Genomic DNA, 14,794 nt, shown 5'->3' with positions numbered 1-14,794 from the left:
GAGATCGAGACCATCCTGGCGAACCCGGTGAAACCCCATCTCTACTAAAAAATACAAAAAAAAAAAAACTAGCCGGGCGAGGTGGCGGGCGCCTGTAGTCCCAGCTACTCGGGAGGCTGAGGCAGGAGAATGGCGTGAACCCGGGAGGCGGAGCTTGCAGTGAGCTGAGATCCGGCCACTGCACTCCAGCCTGGGTGACAGAGCAAGACCCCGTCTCAAAAAAAAAAAAAAAAAAAAAGTAAAACTGAAGCTTTAAATTCTTTGAGCCATTCAGCTCTTAACTGCCAGCTCACACTATTTCACAGCATATCCATAGATATGAGGGCGCACCATCTCCCAGGACAGTGGGGCCTGGATGTGCTGCAGCTTCAGTTTAGAGAAGCCGGCCCGCTCCAGGGTCTTCCAGCTCTCTCTGGTCAGGCTGCACCCGTCGAACAGAAGGGGCCAGACAGGATCCAGGACTTGTTGCCAGAAGGAATTCCAAGTCGAACGCTCAGCTGCCACATGCTCCATGAAATAAAAAGCCCCTCCCTGAGAAGGAAAGAAAGAAAGAAAAAAAAAAACATTTCAAAGATTTTTTCATTTCTGCTTTTTTAATTTATTTTTTGAAAACTGTTCTCTGGCACTGACTTGCAAACCTGTGAGAACCGTCGAGTTCTGAGCAGGAGAGTCACTCCACACTAAGCTCACTCTTGAGACTGAATAACCGTGTTTTTAATTTTTGTGCCATTTCCACAAATATGTACATTATATGATTAATGAAAATTCTGATTCATCTAAAATCATTACTGAATTCAAGATAACATTTTGTCATTAGGTATTTTATTCAGTCAGTGGATGCTAAATGTAAATTACTGCTTGTAGGAATTAGCAACTGCTGCTTTCATTGAGGAGTCCTATAAATGTTGGTCAAGCACAGGCACAATAGATGTTATTACATGTTATGGGTGGGGCCATCTCCAGAAGTTTTCTACCTATCTCCCTCTGAGGGGTGTAGGGAGCAAAGGACCAGACAGTCACCTCAAAAAATTGTGGTAACTGCCCCACTCTTCTTGGCCTCCACTAGCTATCCTAGTCTTGGCCCCTCAGGCAGAGTTTACAGACAGAATTCAGTTTAGTGATGGAGTTCCCCCAAATTATATGGGTAAGTGTAAGACCTATGTTGGGAATAGAAAAATTGGAATTTCCTGATTTGTTTATTATTTCTTGAGACAGGGCCTGGCTCTGTCAACCAGGATGGAATGCAGTGGCACAATCTCAGCTCACTGCAACCTCCACCTCCTGGGTTCAAGCAATCCTCCTGCCTCAGCCTCCCAAGTAGATGGGACGACAGGTACGCACCACCACACCCAGCTAATTTGTTTTTTTGTTTTGTTTGTTTTGTTTTGTTTTTAGAGACAGAGTTTCGCCACATTGCCCAGGCTGGTCTCAAACTCCTGAGCTCAAGTGATCCTCCTGCCTAGGCCTCCCAAAGTGCTGTGATTACAGGCGTGAGCCATTGTGCCCAGCCCTGATTTTTAAAAAAAATTTTCATAGGATAGGGCAGCATAAAGGAGGAGAGGCAGGTTTGGGGAGGTCAGTGTTGCCCTCTGGTTTACACATGTTAAGAGGTGCCTCTGAGCTATCCAGGAGACTGCTGAGTAGACAGCTGGATATGCAAGTTTGGGGTCAGAAGAGAGACCTGGGATAGATGTTTAGATTTGGAAATCATCTGTGTATATGTGGTATTTGAGAATTTTGGAGGTATATGAGATTGCTGGGGAGTGTATGTAAGTGAAATGAACCAATGAAAGGAGTTAGCCAGCTTCCTTTAGGCAGACAGTAGGGAAGGGTCCCGGGAGAACTTCTGACCAGTGCCACAAATGCTTACACGAGATGTTTTGTGCAGATAAGGGAACTTGCACAGGGGCTTGCCTAAACATGCCTGCAGTGGACTAAGGGCCCACATGCACGCTGGGGGAATGGGGGTGGAGCCACCAGGAATTCACGCCTTTACAAACAGGGAACCCAGCTCCATCAGCTTTTACATAAAAGCCCTTGTATTCAGTTGCGAAGGGCGCAACCAGCAACCTGCTTTCAGGACTCCTCTTTTTACTGAGAGCTTTCTGTTTTGCTTGATAAATTCTACTCCACTCACTCTTCCATGTTCACATGCTTATTTCTTCCTGGTTGTGAGACAAGAACCCGGACCTAGCTGAGCTGAGAAGCAAAAATCCTGCATCACCAAGAAAGGAACCCCAATGGTAGGAGATAGGTAGAGGAACAAGAGCCAGCAAAAGTGGTAGAAATGTTGAAATCAGAAAGATGAAAACCCCAATAACAAGCACTGTGGTACAGTGGTAAGAATATCTGCATTTGCATTTGGCCGGGCATGGTGGCTCACACCTGTAATCCCAGCACTTTGGGGAGGCCAAGGTGGGTGGATCACTTGAGGCCAGAAGTTGGAGACCAGCCTGGCCAACATGGTGAAATCCCAACTCTACTACAGATATAAAAGTTAGCCAGGTGTGGTGGTGTGTGCCTGTAATCCCAGCTACTCGGGAGGCTGAGGCAGGGAGGGTCACTTGAACCTGGGAGGTGGATGCTGCAGTTAGCCAAGATCGTGCCACTGTACACCAGCCTAGGTGACAGAGCAAGACTTTGTCTCAAAAGAAAAAAAAAAAAAAGGAATATCTGCATTTGCATTAAAGAGAGCCAAATTTACTAGCCGTGTAACTTTGGGCAAATTTCTTAATCTCTCTGAGTCTGTTACTTTGTCCTAACGTGAAGATACCTACTTTAGAGGACTGTTGAGAGGGTTAAATGAAAATGTAATCAAGTTCTCTTGTTATATCCAGCAGAGAGTGGGTGCTTGGCAAGAGCTAAGGAAGACTATCATGAATGTGATACCTTTAAGGGGTCAATTGATTTTTGGCACTGTAAAACTGAGATAACAATTACCTGCCTTGCAGCAGTGTTGGGAGATTAGTAATATTGTAAGCAAAACATCTACTAATGTGCCAGTTGGTGTCCAGTCGTAGGATATAAGAACCCAGCATTTGGGTATAAGAATCAGTCCTTTTTTATTTACTACTCTGATATTGAGCCAAAGACAGGATCGTATGATTATCTCCAAACCCTGTCTCCAAGTTCTTTATTCCTGAGAAACTTCCTTTATTAGAAAATAAAACTGAGGGTTGGGCATGGTGGCTCGCACCTGTAATCCCAACATTTTGGGAGGCCAAAGTGGGCAGACCACTTGGGCCCAGGAGTTTGAGACCAGCCTGGGCAACATGGCAAAACCTCATCTCTACAAAAATACAAAAACTAGCGGGGTGTGGTGTCACATGCCTGTAGTCCCAGCTACTGGGAGGGTGGGGAGGCTGAGACGGAAGGATTGCTTGAGCCCAGCAGGTCAAGGCTGCAGTGAGCCATGATCGTGCCACTGCACTCCAGCCTGGGCAACAGAGGGAAACCCTGTCTCAACAAAAAATAAAAACTGGGACTACAAAACATGCCTTTCCCCCAGAATAGTAAATTCAAATGTTAAGATATCCATATCTTCAACTTTGTTCAGAATATAAAACGATTTTAAACTAGCTAAAAATAATAAGGGTAATATGTGAAAACTACATACAGGTATAAAGAATTATAGACTTTATGGAAAGGTTTAAAATGAAAAGTAATTCTTTCCCTGAATCCAATCCCATTCCCAAAACGTAACCAATGTTAATAGTTACTTGTCTGTCATTCCCATTAACATATACACATACATGTATATCCTCTCTCCCCCTCACAAAATGGGCACGCAGTGGGCCTATGCTCTACCTAACATTCTGTGGCTTGATTGCTTTTTGTTTTCATTAAAACATTATCTCTTGGGGATTTTTAAGTATCAGCACAGATAACTCTTCTTGTTCTGACAGCTGCACAGTGTTCCTTTATACAATATGACAACTCACTTACATAGCATCCTATTGATAGACATTTCAGTTATTTCCAGTTTGTGCTATTACAAATGCTACTTACTATTCTTGTGTATGGACAAGTTTTTGCATGTGGGATAAGTTTTTGCATGTGGATAAAAGAGTATGTGTGCTTTAAATTTTGATATTAGATATCATCCAAAGAGGGTACCTCTTCTAATATGTATGGTGGTGTCCAGTCCCCCAAACCCACCCCAACACTATACTGACCTTAAAAGAAGTCCCTAACGGTATAATAGGTAAAATTAATATCTTCCTTTAATTAACTCTTTAAGTTTGAGCACTTTTTGTCCTGTAATTGGTTTATATTTCTGTTCCTGTTATTTGCCATTTTCCCTTTTGTTTTTCTTATTGAAAAAATATTGATCTTATTGACACGTAATATCTTCTAACATGAGGGAAGTTAACCCTTTGTCTATCATCCCTTGCAAATATTTTTTCCAAGCTTGTTTTGTACTTTAACTGTTTTGGGGAGTTTTTTTCTTTTTCTTTTTTTTTTTTTGAGACGGAGTCTCACTCTTGCCTAGGCTGGAGTGCAGTGGCGCAATCTCGGCTCACTGCAACCTTTGCCCCACCAGGTTCAAGCGATTCTCCTGCTTATAGGCGCCTGCTACCATGCCTGGCTAATTTTTGTATTTTTAGTAGTGATGGGGTTTCACTATGTTGGCCAGTCTGGTCTCAAACTCCTGATCTCAAGCGATCCGCCTGCCTCAGCCTCCCAAAATGCTGGGATACAGACGTGAGCCACCGTGCCCGGCCAGGAGTTTTTTTCTTTATAGCAGTTTTAAGTTTTTATATTCAGATTTATCAATCTTTCTCTTTATAGCTTATCTCCCACTCTAGGATTTCTAAAAATTCTACAGTCTTTTCTAGTAGTTTACTTTTTATGTTAAAATTGTTTCTGCCACCTAAAATCGACAGGCCTGCCCTTTGTGGTAATGGCTGCTACTAACCAGTCCTCTTCACACCCTTTCACTCACCGGTCTCAGCACTCTGCACACCTCGCGGAGAATCTGCTCCTGGTTCTTCACAGAGCACAGCACCAGGGTGCAGACCACCACATCCACAGAGCCATCGGCCACCTGGTGCATGTTCTCCCCGGCAGCTATCACAAAGCGCTCAAACTGCAGGTGTCGGTTCTCTGCAATGCTCTTGATCAAAAACTTCTCAAAGTTGGGGTTGGGGTCAATACAGGTCACCCTGCACCCAGGTGGGTAGAACCTGAAGTTGGCCCCCGTGCCACAGCCCACCTCCAGCAGGGAGAGCTTCCCGGAGGGGCCCGCAAACTCCTGCAGGTTGCCGAAGAGCTCCCGCTTCTTGCTTGCCATCTGTTCGTTGTACATCACAGTGAACCTCGCCAAGAAGTAGGGGAAGCATTTTTTGCATATCTGGCTCCACAAGCCCAGAAAATTCAGCAGGTATATGGGAAATGCCAGGATGTAGATGGCCAGTCTCAGGATAAAGATGGTAAGCTCCATTGCTCAGAAGGAAGGAAAAGAAAAACCAAACAGATCAACAGTTAGAGACCCGACTCCTTTAATTGCGGGAGAGAAGCTTCTGGCCACACTCCAGAGCCAATCAGCTGCAGAGGAGAAAAAGAACGGGCTGTGCTGGAAAGTCAAAGCACGGGCAAGAGGCCTATTTTGCCTAATTAATAGATGTTTGGCAGCAGTCGATTCAGCTTAGTTTTCATGAGGCAAAATGAGAAGGTTCCCAGCGTTTCCTCAGAAGGAAAGTTGATTATAATCCTTTATTCCTAATCGATTCCTGTTTCCCCTTCTCTGGGTTTGGAGACGACTGCTAGCTTCCTGCTAGAGTTTTATAAGCACAGTGTACTTACACCCCACCGGGCTCTCCAGTCACCTCTAAAAGAAAACAGAATTCGTGGGTGGAGCGTGGTCAAACGACACCAGAAGACTGCTGCCAAGCCTTTTATCATAACACAACCCCCTTACTTTCCCCGCCCAAACCCGGTTTTTTTCTAAAAAGGGAAGTGAAAGGACATGCGTGCCCGGCCACAGTCAGCAAGAATTCTCCCTTTTACCTTCTGGGTGGAGGCTCTCAGTGTTCATAACTCAACAACAGGATTATTTTTGTAAACCAAAAATAATGTTCTAAGGCCCCCTAACCATCTGAATGGACTTTCTCCTTGGCCAGGGCGCTCTTAAAATGTAACCTGAGAGACTGGTTCAGGCCATGATGGGAAGTGGGGGCCAGATATGCCTCATTATACCTCTCCAGCATTAACATCAATGCAGACCTTAAGTACACTTACAGTCTCTTCTCTCTGGCCTGCTACTTGGAGGCTTCATCTGCATAATAAAACTTCAGTCTCCACAACTCTTATTGCAACACAGACATTTCTTTTCTGTTGATCCCAGGTCTTTAGATAAACTCAACCAATTGTCAACCTGAAAAATTTAAAACCTACCTGTAACCTGGAAGCTCCCCTCCTTGCGTCGAGTTGTCCTGCCTTTCTGGACCGAACCAATGTATTTCTTAAATGTGTTTGATTGAAGTCTCATGTCTCCCTAAAATGTATAAAACCAAGCTGCCCCCCACCACCTTGGGCACATGTGCTCAGGATTTCCCAAGGGCTGTGTCATAGGACATGGTCACTCATATTTGACTCAGAATAAATCTCTTTAAATATTTTACAGAGTTTGACTCTTTTTGTTGATATTTTAAAATCACTGTTTTGGGCTGCACTCCCCCTTTTAAAACAATTTTTTGGCTGAAGGAAGTCAGTTTGTGGACTGCCCTTCTTTTAAAGGACAAGCCTCCGTCTTCAAAATGTGCCTAACTACTCGATTACTCCGCTGATTTGGATAAAAATATTCTCCAGAATATTCACATTTGGGAGCCAAAGGCATTCAGAAAATAGTTTCAAGCATCCATCTGCTTTTTACAAGAAAGCCTGAATCTGGGCACAGTGGTGGGTGCCCATGGTCTCAGCTACTGAGGAGCTAAGACAGAAGCATACCTTGAGCCCAGGAATTCAAATCCTGCCTGGGCAACATAGTGAGACCCTATCTCTCAAAAAAAAAAAAAAAAAAAAAAAGAAGAAAAGAAAAAGCCTGAGCTTTAGGGTGGTTAGGGAACACAGAAAAAAAAATTTTTTAAGTAGTAATATTTACTTTAAAAAACTGGGTGGTGGATATAGGGAGTGTTCTGTTGCTTCATGATTTGTTATAACCTGCATGTATTTTATAAATATTGTATCTATTCCATTTTTAACAGCTTTTTTGAGGTGGAATTGATATATAACAAACTTTACATATTTAATGTGTCCAGTTTGATAAGTTTTGGAATATCTATATACCCATGAACCCATCACTTCAGCCAAGATAAATGAACATATTAACATATCCATCACCTCTAAAAGATTCCTCTTGCTCCATTGTGATCCTCCCTTCTGCATTCCTAATCCTGAGGCAGTCAGTGGCCCATTTTCTGTCTGTGGCCTGTTTTCTGTTTGTTTTTTTTTTTTTTTCTTAGTGAGCAGCAGCAAGATTTACTGTGAAGAGCGAAAGAACAAAGCTTTCACAGTGTGGAAGGGGACCCGAGCAGGTTGCCCTTCTGTCTGTTTTTGAGCAACTCCACAGGACTGGAAGATTCTAAAGCCCTCAGCAAAGGAAAATGAAAGTAATTTTGTAGAGAATTTAATTGTTCTTTTTAAAATGGAAAGGCCTATGGCCACAAAGTTTGCTTGTAAGAAAAGTACCAAAGTAACCCCCAGACATAATCATTAACAAAATTAAACTACTTTTGGAAACCTACCTGACTGGACAACTTTGCCATTTATCTCCAGCTATAGATATGTCCTTTTACAAATCAGACCACCTCATTATCTTTCTAGTGACACACTCTTTTCTTTTTTTCTTTTGCACTTACCTTTTGTTTTTGTTTAGGGAAACAGCCTGAATGTTGCTCCTGACAGCATTCTGGAACTCTTAGCAAAGAACAATCCCTGGGTCACAAAGCCCAGCTGAGACAGATGAAATTGAATTGTTAGGCTGGGCGCCGTGGCTCACACCCGTCATCCCAGCACTTTGGGAGGCCAAGCAGGCGGATCACTTGAGGCCAGGAGTTTGAGACCAGCCTGGCTGAGGCATGAGAATTGCTTGAAGCTGGGAGGTAGAGGTTGCAGTGAGCCGAGACTGTGCCTGTGCACTCCAGTCTGGGCAACAGAGTGAGATGAGACTGTCTCACAAAAATAATAAAAATGAAATTGAATGGTCAAATCAAATAATAGAATACTTAATTTTCAAAAAGCCCTACAAAACAAATGTACTACTGATACATACAACAATAAAAATTAATCTTACAGATTAAAGGAAAAAAGTACATACTGTAGCATTTTATTTACATGAAATTCAAGCAAACTGACTTATATAGACATTGTGGGGTTATTGACTTAGAGGCCACAAAATAGCTTTCTAAGGATATTGGAAATGTTCTATACTTTGATTCTGTTGGAAGTTAAACAGATATGTATATACACACCCATACATATATATGTAAAAATTTATCAAGCTGTATACTTAACGTTTGTGCACTTATATGTAAATTTATATCAATGAAAAAAAGCAATAAGACTTCAAGAAAAAAAGGACATAATAGGAATAAAAGGGCACATGTACAGATACTATAGAAAAATTTATATGAGAATACTAGGCACAACTTTATGCTAATATGTTTGAAGAGTTGGATAAATTGAATAATTTCCTGCAAAACTGAAAATACCATAATTGATTCAAGAAGACATAGAATATCTGATTAAACTACTACCATTAAAGAATCTAAACTGGTAGTGTGTATGTCTTCACTCCCGTGTCACGATTTCCAGAGTTATCAGAAACGTGCATGTGAGAGCAGCTGTTGAAGTCCTGTAGCTGATTGTAAGCTGTCTTTTGAAGAAGGTTAAAACAAGACAATTGTCTGTGAATGATAAAATTTCTAGGGTAGTTACAGTTAAAAACACGATTGACAAATTTGGTTATTTCTGTGGTTTACAATGGTTTAACATAACCTTAATTTTGATTGATAGCATGTACTCAGACATTGGGATTTTAGACCTCCCATACAATTTTAGAACACATATCAATATTCACTAAACTATAACCTGAAGAAGATTAAACATTTTGGCAATTCCACATACCTAAGCGTGTTAAATAATCCTGTTTACCTCTCTTCTGGAGGCTTCAGGGGCCCTCTGCAGCATCGAAAAGCTAGGGGGTCAGGAAAGACAATTTTGAAACTGAAGTTTGATTGTGAAAAGTTAAATGTTAGATGTTTAAAACACTTGATGTTATGAAATACAGTTCCAGGTCACCATAAGTTATTTAATTTGCCAAAATGATGACTCAAACATTTTAAAACAAGGCAAAAATCTTTACTCATTAAGAAGGAAGACTTAGCTTTCCAAACAGTTCGTGTCTTCTTTCCTCTTCTTGGTAGTCTGTCCACCGGGCAAATGAAAATCTTTCATTATTCTTCACTGTTACATGAAAATCTGACACAAGGGAGAGAAAACAAGATTTTACCCTTACATTGGTTTCAAAACAATCCTTTATCCCTAGGCAATATTTACATTTCCATGCGTTTTTATAATCTTTTACCACAAACACATTTTACTGTTCTTACACACCTTGCATGTAAATCTATTTTCAGTAGTCTCATTTACATGTTATAATGGTAACTCTTAGCAATTTTTAACTTTAAAACTTAGTAAGTTGTTTTAATTGTGTACTGGGTGCAGATAAAGTCCGACTTCTTCCAGTATAGTCAGGGGCGTGATTAATTTTGTACGTCCCTAGGCCTTACAGAGTTGTAAAGCAGACAGTTTACAACCTTGAAACATTTAGCAAACCTGGTATCTGACTTAGTTGATTTACACCTATTTACATTTTGACGACATTTGTACCAATTATCTTTAAAACTATTTTTATTTCTTAAAGTCACGTGAACTAAAAGATAGCTTTTATCTTTAAAACATATTTAAGTGCTTATTTTTCTTTAAGCCAATCAGAACTCTGTTTATAGACATCATACACAACACATATATAGCTACACAGACAGAGGATCTAGTCATTATAAGATTTTTCATTTGCCAATCTTCTAATTGGATTATTGGCCTCCAAGTGGGGCCCTTAAGAGCGGGGCTAGGAGAGTGAAATGGTTACATTGTCTGGGTGGGGTATATACACTGGGGTTCATTGTCTCAGGCCAAGAAAAAATTCAAGATACAGGCACATGTGGGTGGGTTAAAGAGTGGAAAGCCTAATAGAAGACAGGAGAGAGGAGAGTAGCTCCTTGAGAGAAACAGAGAGAGAGAGAGAGAGAGAGAGAGATCTGAAAAAAGTGGGTAGGTGGCAGACCACAGCAGATATTATAAGCAGGTTGGAGAAGGCGGTGACTGATTTACGTAGGGCTCACAGATTGGTTTGATCAGGTATGACATTTACATAGCACGCAGGGAAGGCTGGCTGCCCTACCCTAATCTTACGCAAATGGGCTTTCTAGTTGATCGGCACCAGAAGGGAAGATGGAACCACCCTCTTGAACATGTCTAGTCTGTAGTTCCTGCCGACATTCACCTGTGCAAGCTCCCAGCTTTCTTGTCTCTGTCTGCAGCTCGACTTTACAGGCTGTTCTTTCTTAGAAAATGATTTGGGGCTGATTTCATTGAAGAGAAAAGCCTTACCGAGGGCTCCCATACCCTTATCATCTGCCTATGTGAATTCTTCTTAACTCCTATATCAAAAGCATGCAGTTTCTGGGGAAGAATAAAACAGATTTTGAGAGGGATCTGTCTGCCTCTGATTCCTGGGGTTCCATGAGGACAACAGAGGTTTCTCCCCAAATGGAATCCATGGAGCCTTTTCTGTTTTTCCCAAGGAGTCCCAGGCCATCAGAAGTTATCTTGGGACCTCTCATACAGGCATTAAGAGTGGCAAGACAAAATGGAAAAGAAGAACGTAGGTGACTGATTAAAAACCTTTTCTAGAAAACCAAGAGCCAAGAAGAGAAAAACATAAAGGCCTTTTAAATATGCCTGTAGCTTGGATATCCACTTTTAATTCAGCTGAGTGCTCTTTAAGAAAATCCTTTAAAATCCCTTGTTGCCTGACTTTAGCCACACCAAGTGGTTAAGATTTCTGGCATTTGAATTTTACCAAAAGTAATCTCATAGGTGAAACCAACAAGCCTCAATTAAGATTATGATTTAACCATGATTGTACAAGCTATTTTCAAAGGGGTGGTAAGCAGCTTTTGAAACCACCATTGTGAAACTGTCACTGAGACAGTGAGAGATCTGACCCAACCAACTCCATGTTGCCTCTGGTCTCCAAGCTGCCCTTGTTCATTCCTGGGCATAGGCTGAACTAACTCTGGGAGGAACTTAGAGTTTATAGTCCAAAGCGAAGATGAGAACAGCCCTTTCCCAAAACAAACCTCCTCCTTTCCTGGGGACCAGACTGCCTTTGTCGGACCAAGAAACCAACCACAAGATTAGTTACTATGGTTTAGGAATCATGCAGCTGGAGGCCACAAGATTCTAGCCCTCCCTAAACTGCTTCTAAGATCAGTGCTTGAGATATTTTGCAGACCCTGCACTTGATGGATTAGCTGGCACCACCCAGATTGATAAACTGGCTCATCTGATCTTGCCCCCACCCAGGAACTGACTCGGCACAAGAGGACAGCCTTGACTCCCTGTGATTTCATCTCTAACCTAAACAATCCCGGCTCACTGGCCTTCCCCACCCACCAAGCTGTCCTCAAAAACTCTGCTCCCCGAATGCCTGGGGAGACTGACCAGAGCAGTAACAAAACTGTGGTCTCCCGCACAGCCAGCCCCACATGAATCACCCCTCTCCATTTCAATTCCCCCATCCCAATAAATCAGTTCTTTAGAGGCAGTGGACAAGGTGAACCTACGCGGTGGCCACACTTTTACAAAATCTAGAACCTTTAAAGGCAACTCAGAGAAAGGAAGATTTAAAAAGGGAAGCTAGTAGTTGTTAATGGAGGGGAAGAGAATCAGCGAGTGGCAAAAGTCATACAGACATTAACCCAAAGGTACTCATTCTCCAAGCCAGGATTGAACTCGGGCCATCGTTGTAAAATGGTGGAGATTAAAACAAAGTACTGCCACATGGTTGGTTACAGGTCACACTTCCAAGGATGTAAAACAAGATGGAGGCCTACAGCAAAGTTTGTTACTGACCAGTTTACCAGGCAGGCTTGAACAGCAGGCTTACGGAGCTCTAGAGCCGCATTCCATCCTAAGGTACCCCTCTTTCTAACAGAACCATACAGAAAGACATGCAAAGCACACCACATTGGCTACAGCTTAAGACTGACCTCACAAATCCTTTTTCATTAATCAAAGCTTTACAGAGAATGTAAACAGCGATCCTTATTATTCCTTTTACTGGTTTGCATAGGGAGAGAGAAGTCAAAAGCTAAACTGGTAAAAAGGCAAAGAAGGCTTGCACATAGAGGACCTCAGACCGTTTGCCCTCCTGCCTGCAGAAAATATCTAATTGTTGGATAGTATTGAAATGAGCAGCCAGGCGCAGTGGCTCATGCCTGTAATCCCAGCACTTTGGGAGGCGAAGGCGGGCAGATCACCTGCGGTCAGGATTTCAAGACCAGCCTGACCAACAGGGTGAAACTCTGTTTCTACAAAAATGCAAAAATTCAAAAATTCACCGGGCGTGACAGCAGGCACCAGTAATCCCAGCTATTCAGGAGAATCACTTGAACCTGGGAGGCAGAGGTTGCTGTGAGCTCAGATTGCACCATTGTACTCCATCCAGCCTGGGTGACAGAGCGAGACTCCGCCCCCGCCCCCCAAAAAAAGCACTTTCCTGAAGAGACCAGGCCTCCCCCAGTTCTGCACTTGGTGAGATGGCCATGCCTGAGTACAAAAGAATATGAGGCGCTATTTTTAGAGTCTGAGGGTCAGAGGAATTCCACTGATCCAGGCTGTACTCAAGGGAAGCGCAGGCTAAAGACGGGTTATTACCCATCTGGAAAGAGAGGGGAGAACGTGTCCCTTAGTCTCCCTCCTCCTTTCAGAGTGACCCTGTGTGGAGAGAAAGATAGAAGGGGTATCCCCCTTCTCTTTCCTCCCATCTCCTCTGGGTCCCGGCAACCATGATAGGTGCCACCCATGGATCTGGAGAAGCTAGTCAGCAGGAAAGGTCATGTTTATCTGGGTGAGGCCCTAGCTCTCCATACTGCTGGTTTCTTAGACCCACTTGGCCAATAGGGCTTCCAGATTACCCCAGGGGCTGGGGAGAGATTATGCAGTAGTTGAATTTGGGCAAGACCCTTTAATGGAGTGTGTTTTAACCCTTCCCTTACACCCCCTTATTACTACCCAGGCAAAGTTATGAATTCCTAGAGAATGGGACCAATTGACTTTTAAACATAAGACCCCTTTCTTGGATGCCAACATAGCTGGATGCAGAACAGATGCTTCAGAAGAATGTAAGAATATCTGATGGGGATAGCACTGAGGCTAAAATCTGTCTTGCAAGGGTGGCTCCCTCCCACCTGTTGAAAGGGGAGTTTTACTGTCTACAAATAGAGCATGAGGCCTGAGCACTGACAGAGGGATGTAACAATGAAAGGAATCGGGGAACCAGAGTTTTTGGGCAAAGAACTGACAAGGCTCCCCATGAAAAATCCCATCCCATTTGGTGGTGCTCTAGGGTTTGAAATGTTAGGTAAAAACTCTGACTCCAAATTCTTTCCAGGCAGAGGTTAGAAAGAGATATCTGTGTCTTAATAGGCAACCCCCATAATATGCCACCCAGCAGAAGAAAATTAGTTTGTCAATGCTGAGCTCTTAGAAAACCCAAATGGAGAGGAGGGGATTCACTTTGGGTGGAATATCCTCCCATACAGTGCTATGAATGCCTATTACTGGGGGTCAAAAATGCCCTTACTAGGTGAAAGTTTAGACTGAAATCTTGAAATCCCCCATCTCAAGGAAATCACAGAAGCAGCAATTTTTAAAGTTACATTCCTGGTTACTAAGGCACTTACTAACTTTACTCAAGAAGATTATCTCCCCAGGCTGTAAAAACTCCCTTAACGTAGCATACAAAGAAGGGATAGGAGACAGCCATGAAAAAGAAAGGAAGAAAATGATATAGAAAAGTCTGGAAGTCCTGGTGTGGACACCATTGATGAAGTTGGTTATTCCAGAATAACCAATAACTCCAGAAGCTGAAGTTATTCTAGGGGACTTCAGGTAACACCAAGGAGTAGCCTCAGTCAGAAACCTTCAGTTGCCCCAGGACCTCCTTCTAGCCCCATGCGATGGCTAAGTCCTCTGTGAAAGGAAACTAGATCAGAACAGAGCCAACATTCCCACCACCCGATGGCAATGCAGGACTGACTCTCCAGCAAGCCTGTCCCCTGAGTCTTGTAAGGCTGACAGCCACTCGAAAATCTTTTAACTGGCTGGCAGGGGCCCAGTGTCTTGTTTGGTCCTGAAGAAAAAAAAAAAAAACTGAGAACAAGAAGCTTCAGAAATGAAAGTAAAGAGTTTGGAGGTCTGCTCCTACTTGCCCTTCTGATATCTCCTAGCCAAGGAACCAAAATGTGACAGTCTTGCCAGTGCATCACAATGTACCGGTCTCTCATTGCCCGAGGTAGTACCTGGAGTCCGAGTCCTTTGTTTCACCACCAAGAAAGTTAAGGAGTGCAGACACCAAGGGTGAGGTTGGAGCCAAAGTTTAATCAAAGAAGAGAGCTCTGTGCTGTGGAGATGGGACCTGGAAGAGGGTTGCCATTTTTACAGTTAA

The 14,794-nt window shown here is 42.9% G+C and overlaps 2 protein-coding genes across 2 annotated transcripts in view; both read right to left on the bottom strand.

Annotated features, from left to right (window-relative positions):
• The window catches only part of DAZAP2 (DAZ associated protein 2), a 426,196-nt gene that overhangs the window by 316,856 nt on the left and 94,546 nt on the right, over window positions 1–14,794 (bottom strand). The gene's annotated exons all lie outside the window — the stretch shown is intronic.
• TMT1A (thiol methyltransferase 1A) lies at window positions 83–5,878 on the bottom strand. The gene is made up of 2 exons (XM_050748795.1): window positions 4,946–5,878; window positions 83–531 (listed from the first exon to the last, which is right to left on the bottom strand). The coding sequence occupies exons 1-2, from the start codon at window positions 5,441–5,443 to the stop codon at window positions 295–297; spliced, it is 735 nt and encodes a 244-aa protein (XP_050604752.1). The 5' UTR covers window positions 5,444–5,878; the 3' UTR covers window positions 83–294.

Source organism: Macaca thibetana, chromosome 11 (assembly GCF_024542745.1).
Source record: "Macaca thibetana thibetana isolate TM-01 chromosome 11, ASM2454274v1, whole genome shotgun sequence".
Classification (NCBI taxonomy): domain Eukaryota; kingdom Metazoa; phylum Chordata; class Mammalia; order Primates; family Cercopithecidae; genus Macaca; species Macaca thibetana.
Note: the sequence above shows the minus strand (reverse complement) of the source record. Positions and strands in the feature narration are given on the sequence as shown.

Coding starts and splice junctions, on each gene's coding strand:
- TMT1A (XM_050748795.1), bottom strand. CDS start 5,443: ATGGAGCTTACCATCTTTATCCTGAGACTGGCCATCTACATCCTGGCA. Junction 532..4,945: donor TGTGCAGAGTGCTGAGACCG/GTGAGTGAAAGG, acceptor TTTCCTTCTCAG/GGAGGGGCTTTTTATTTCAT.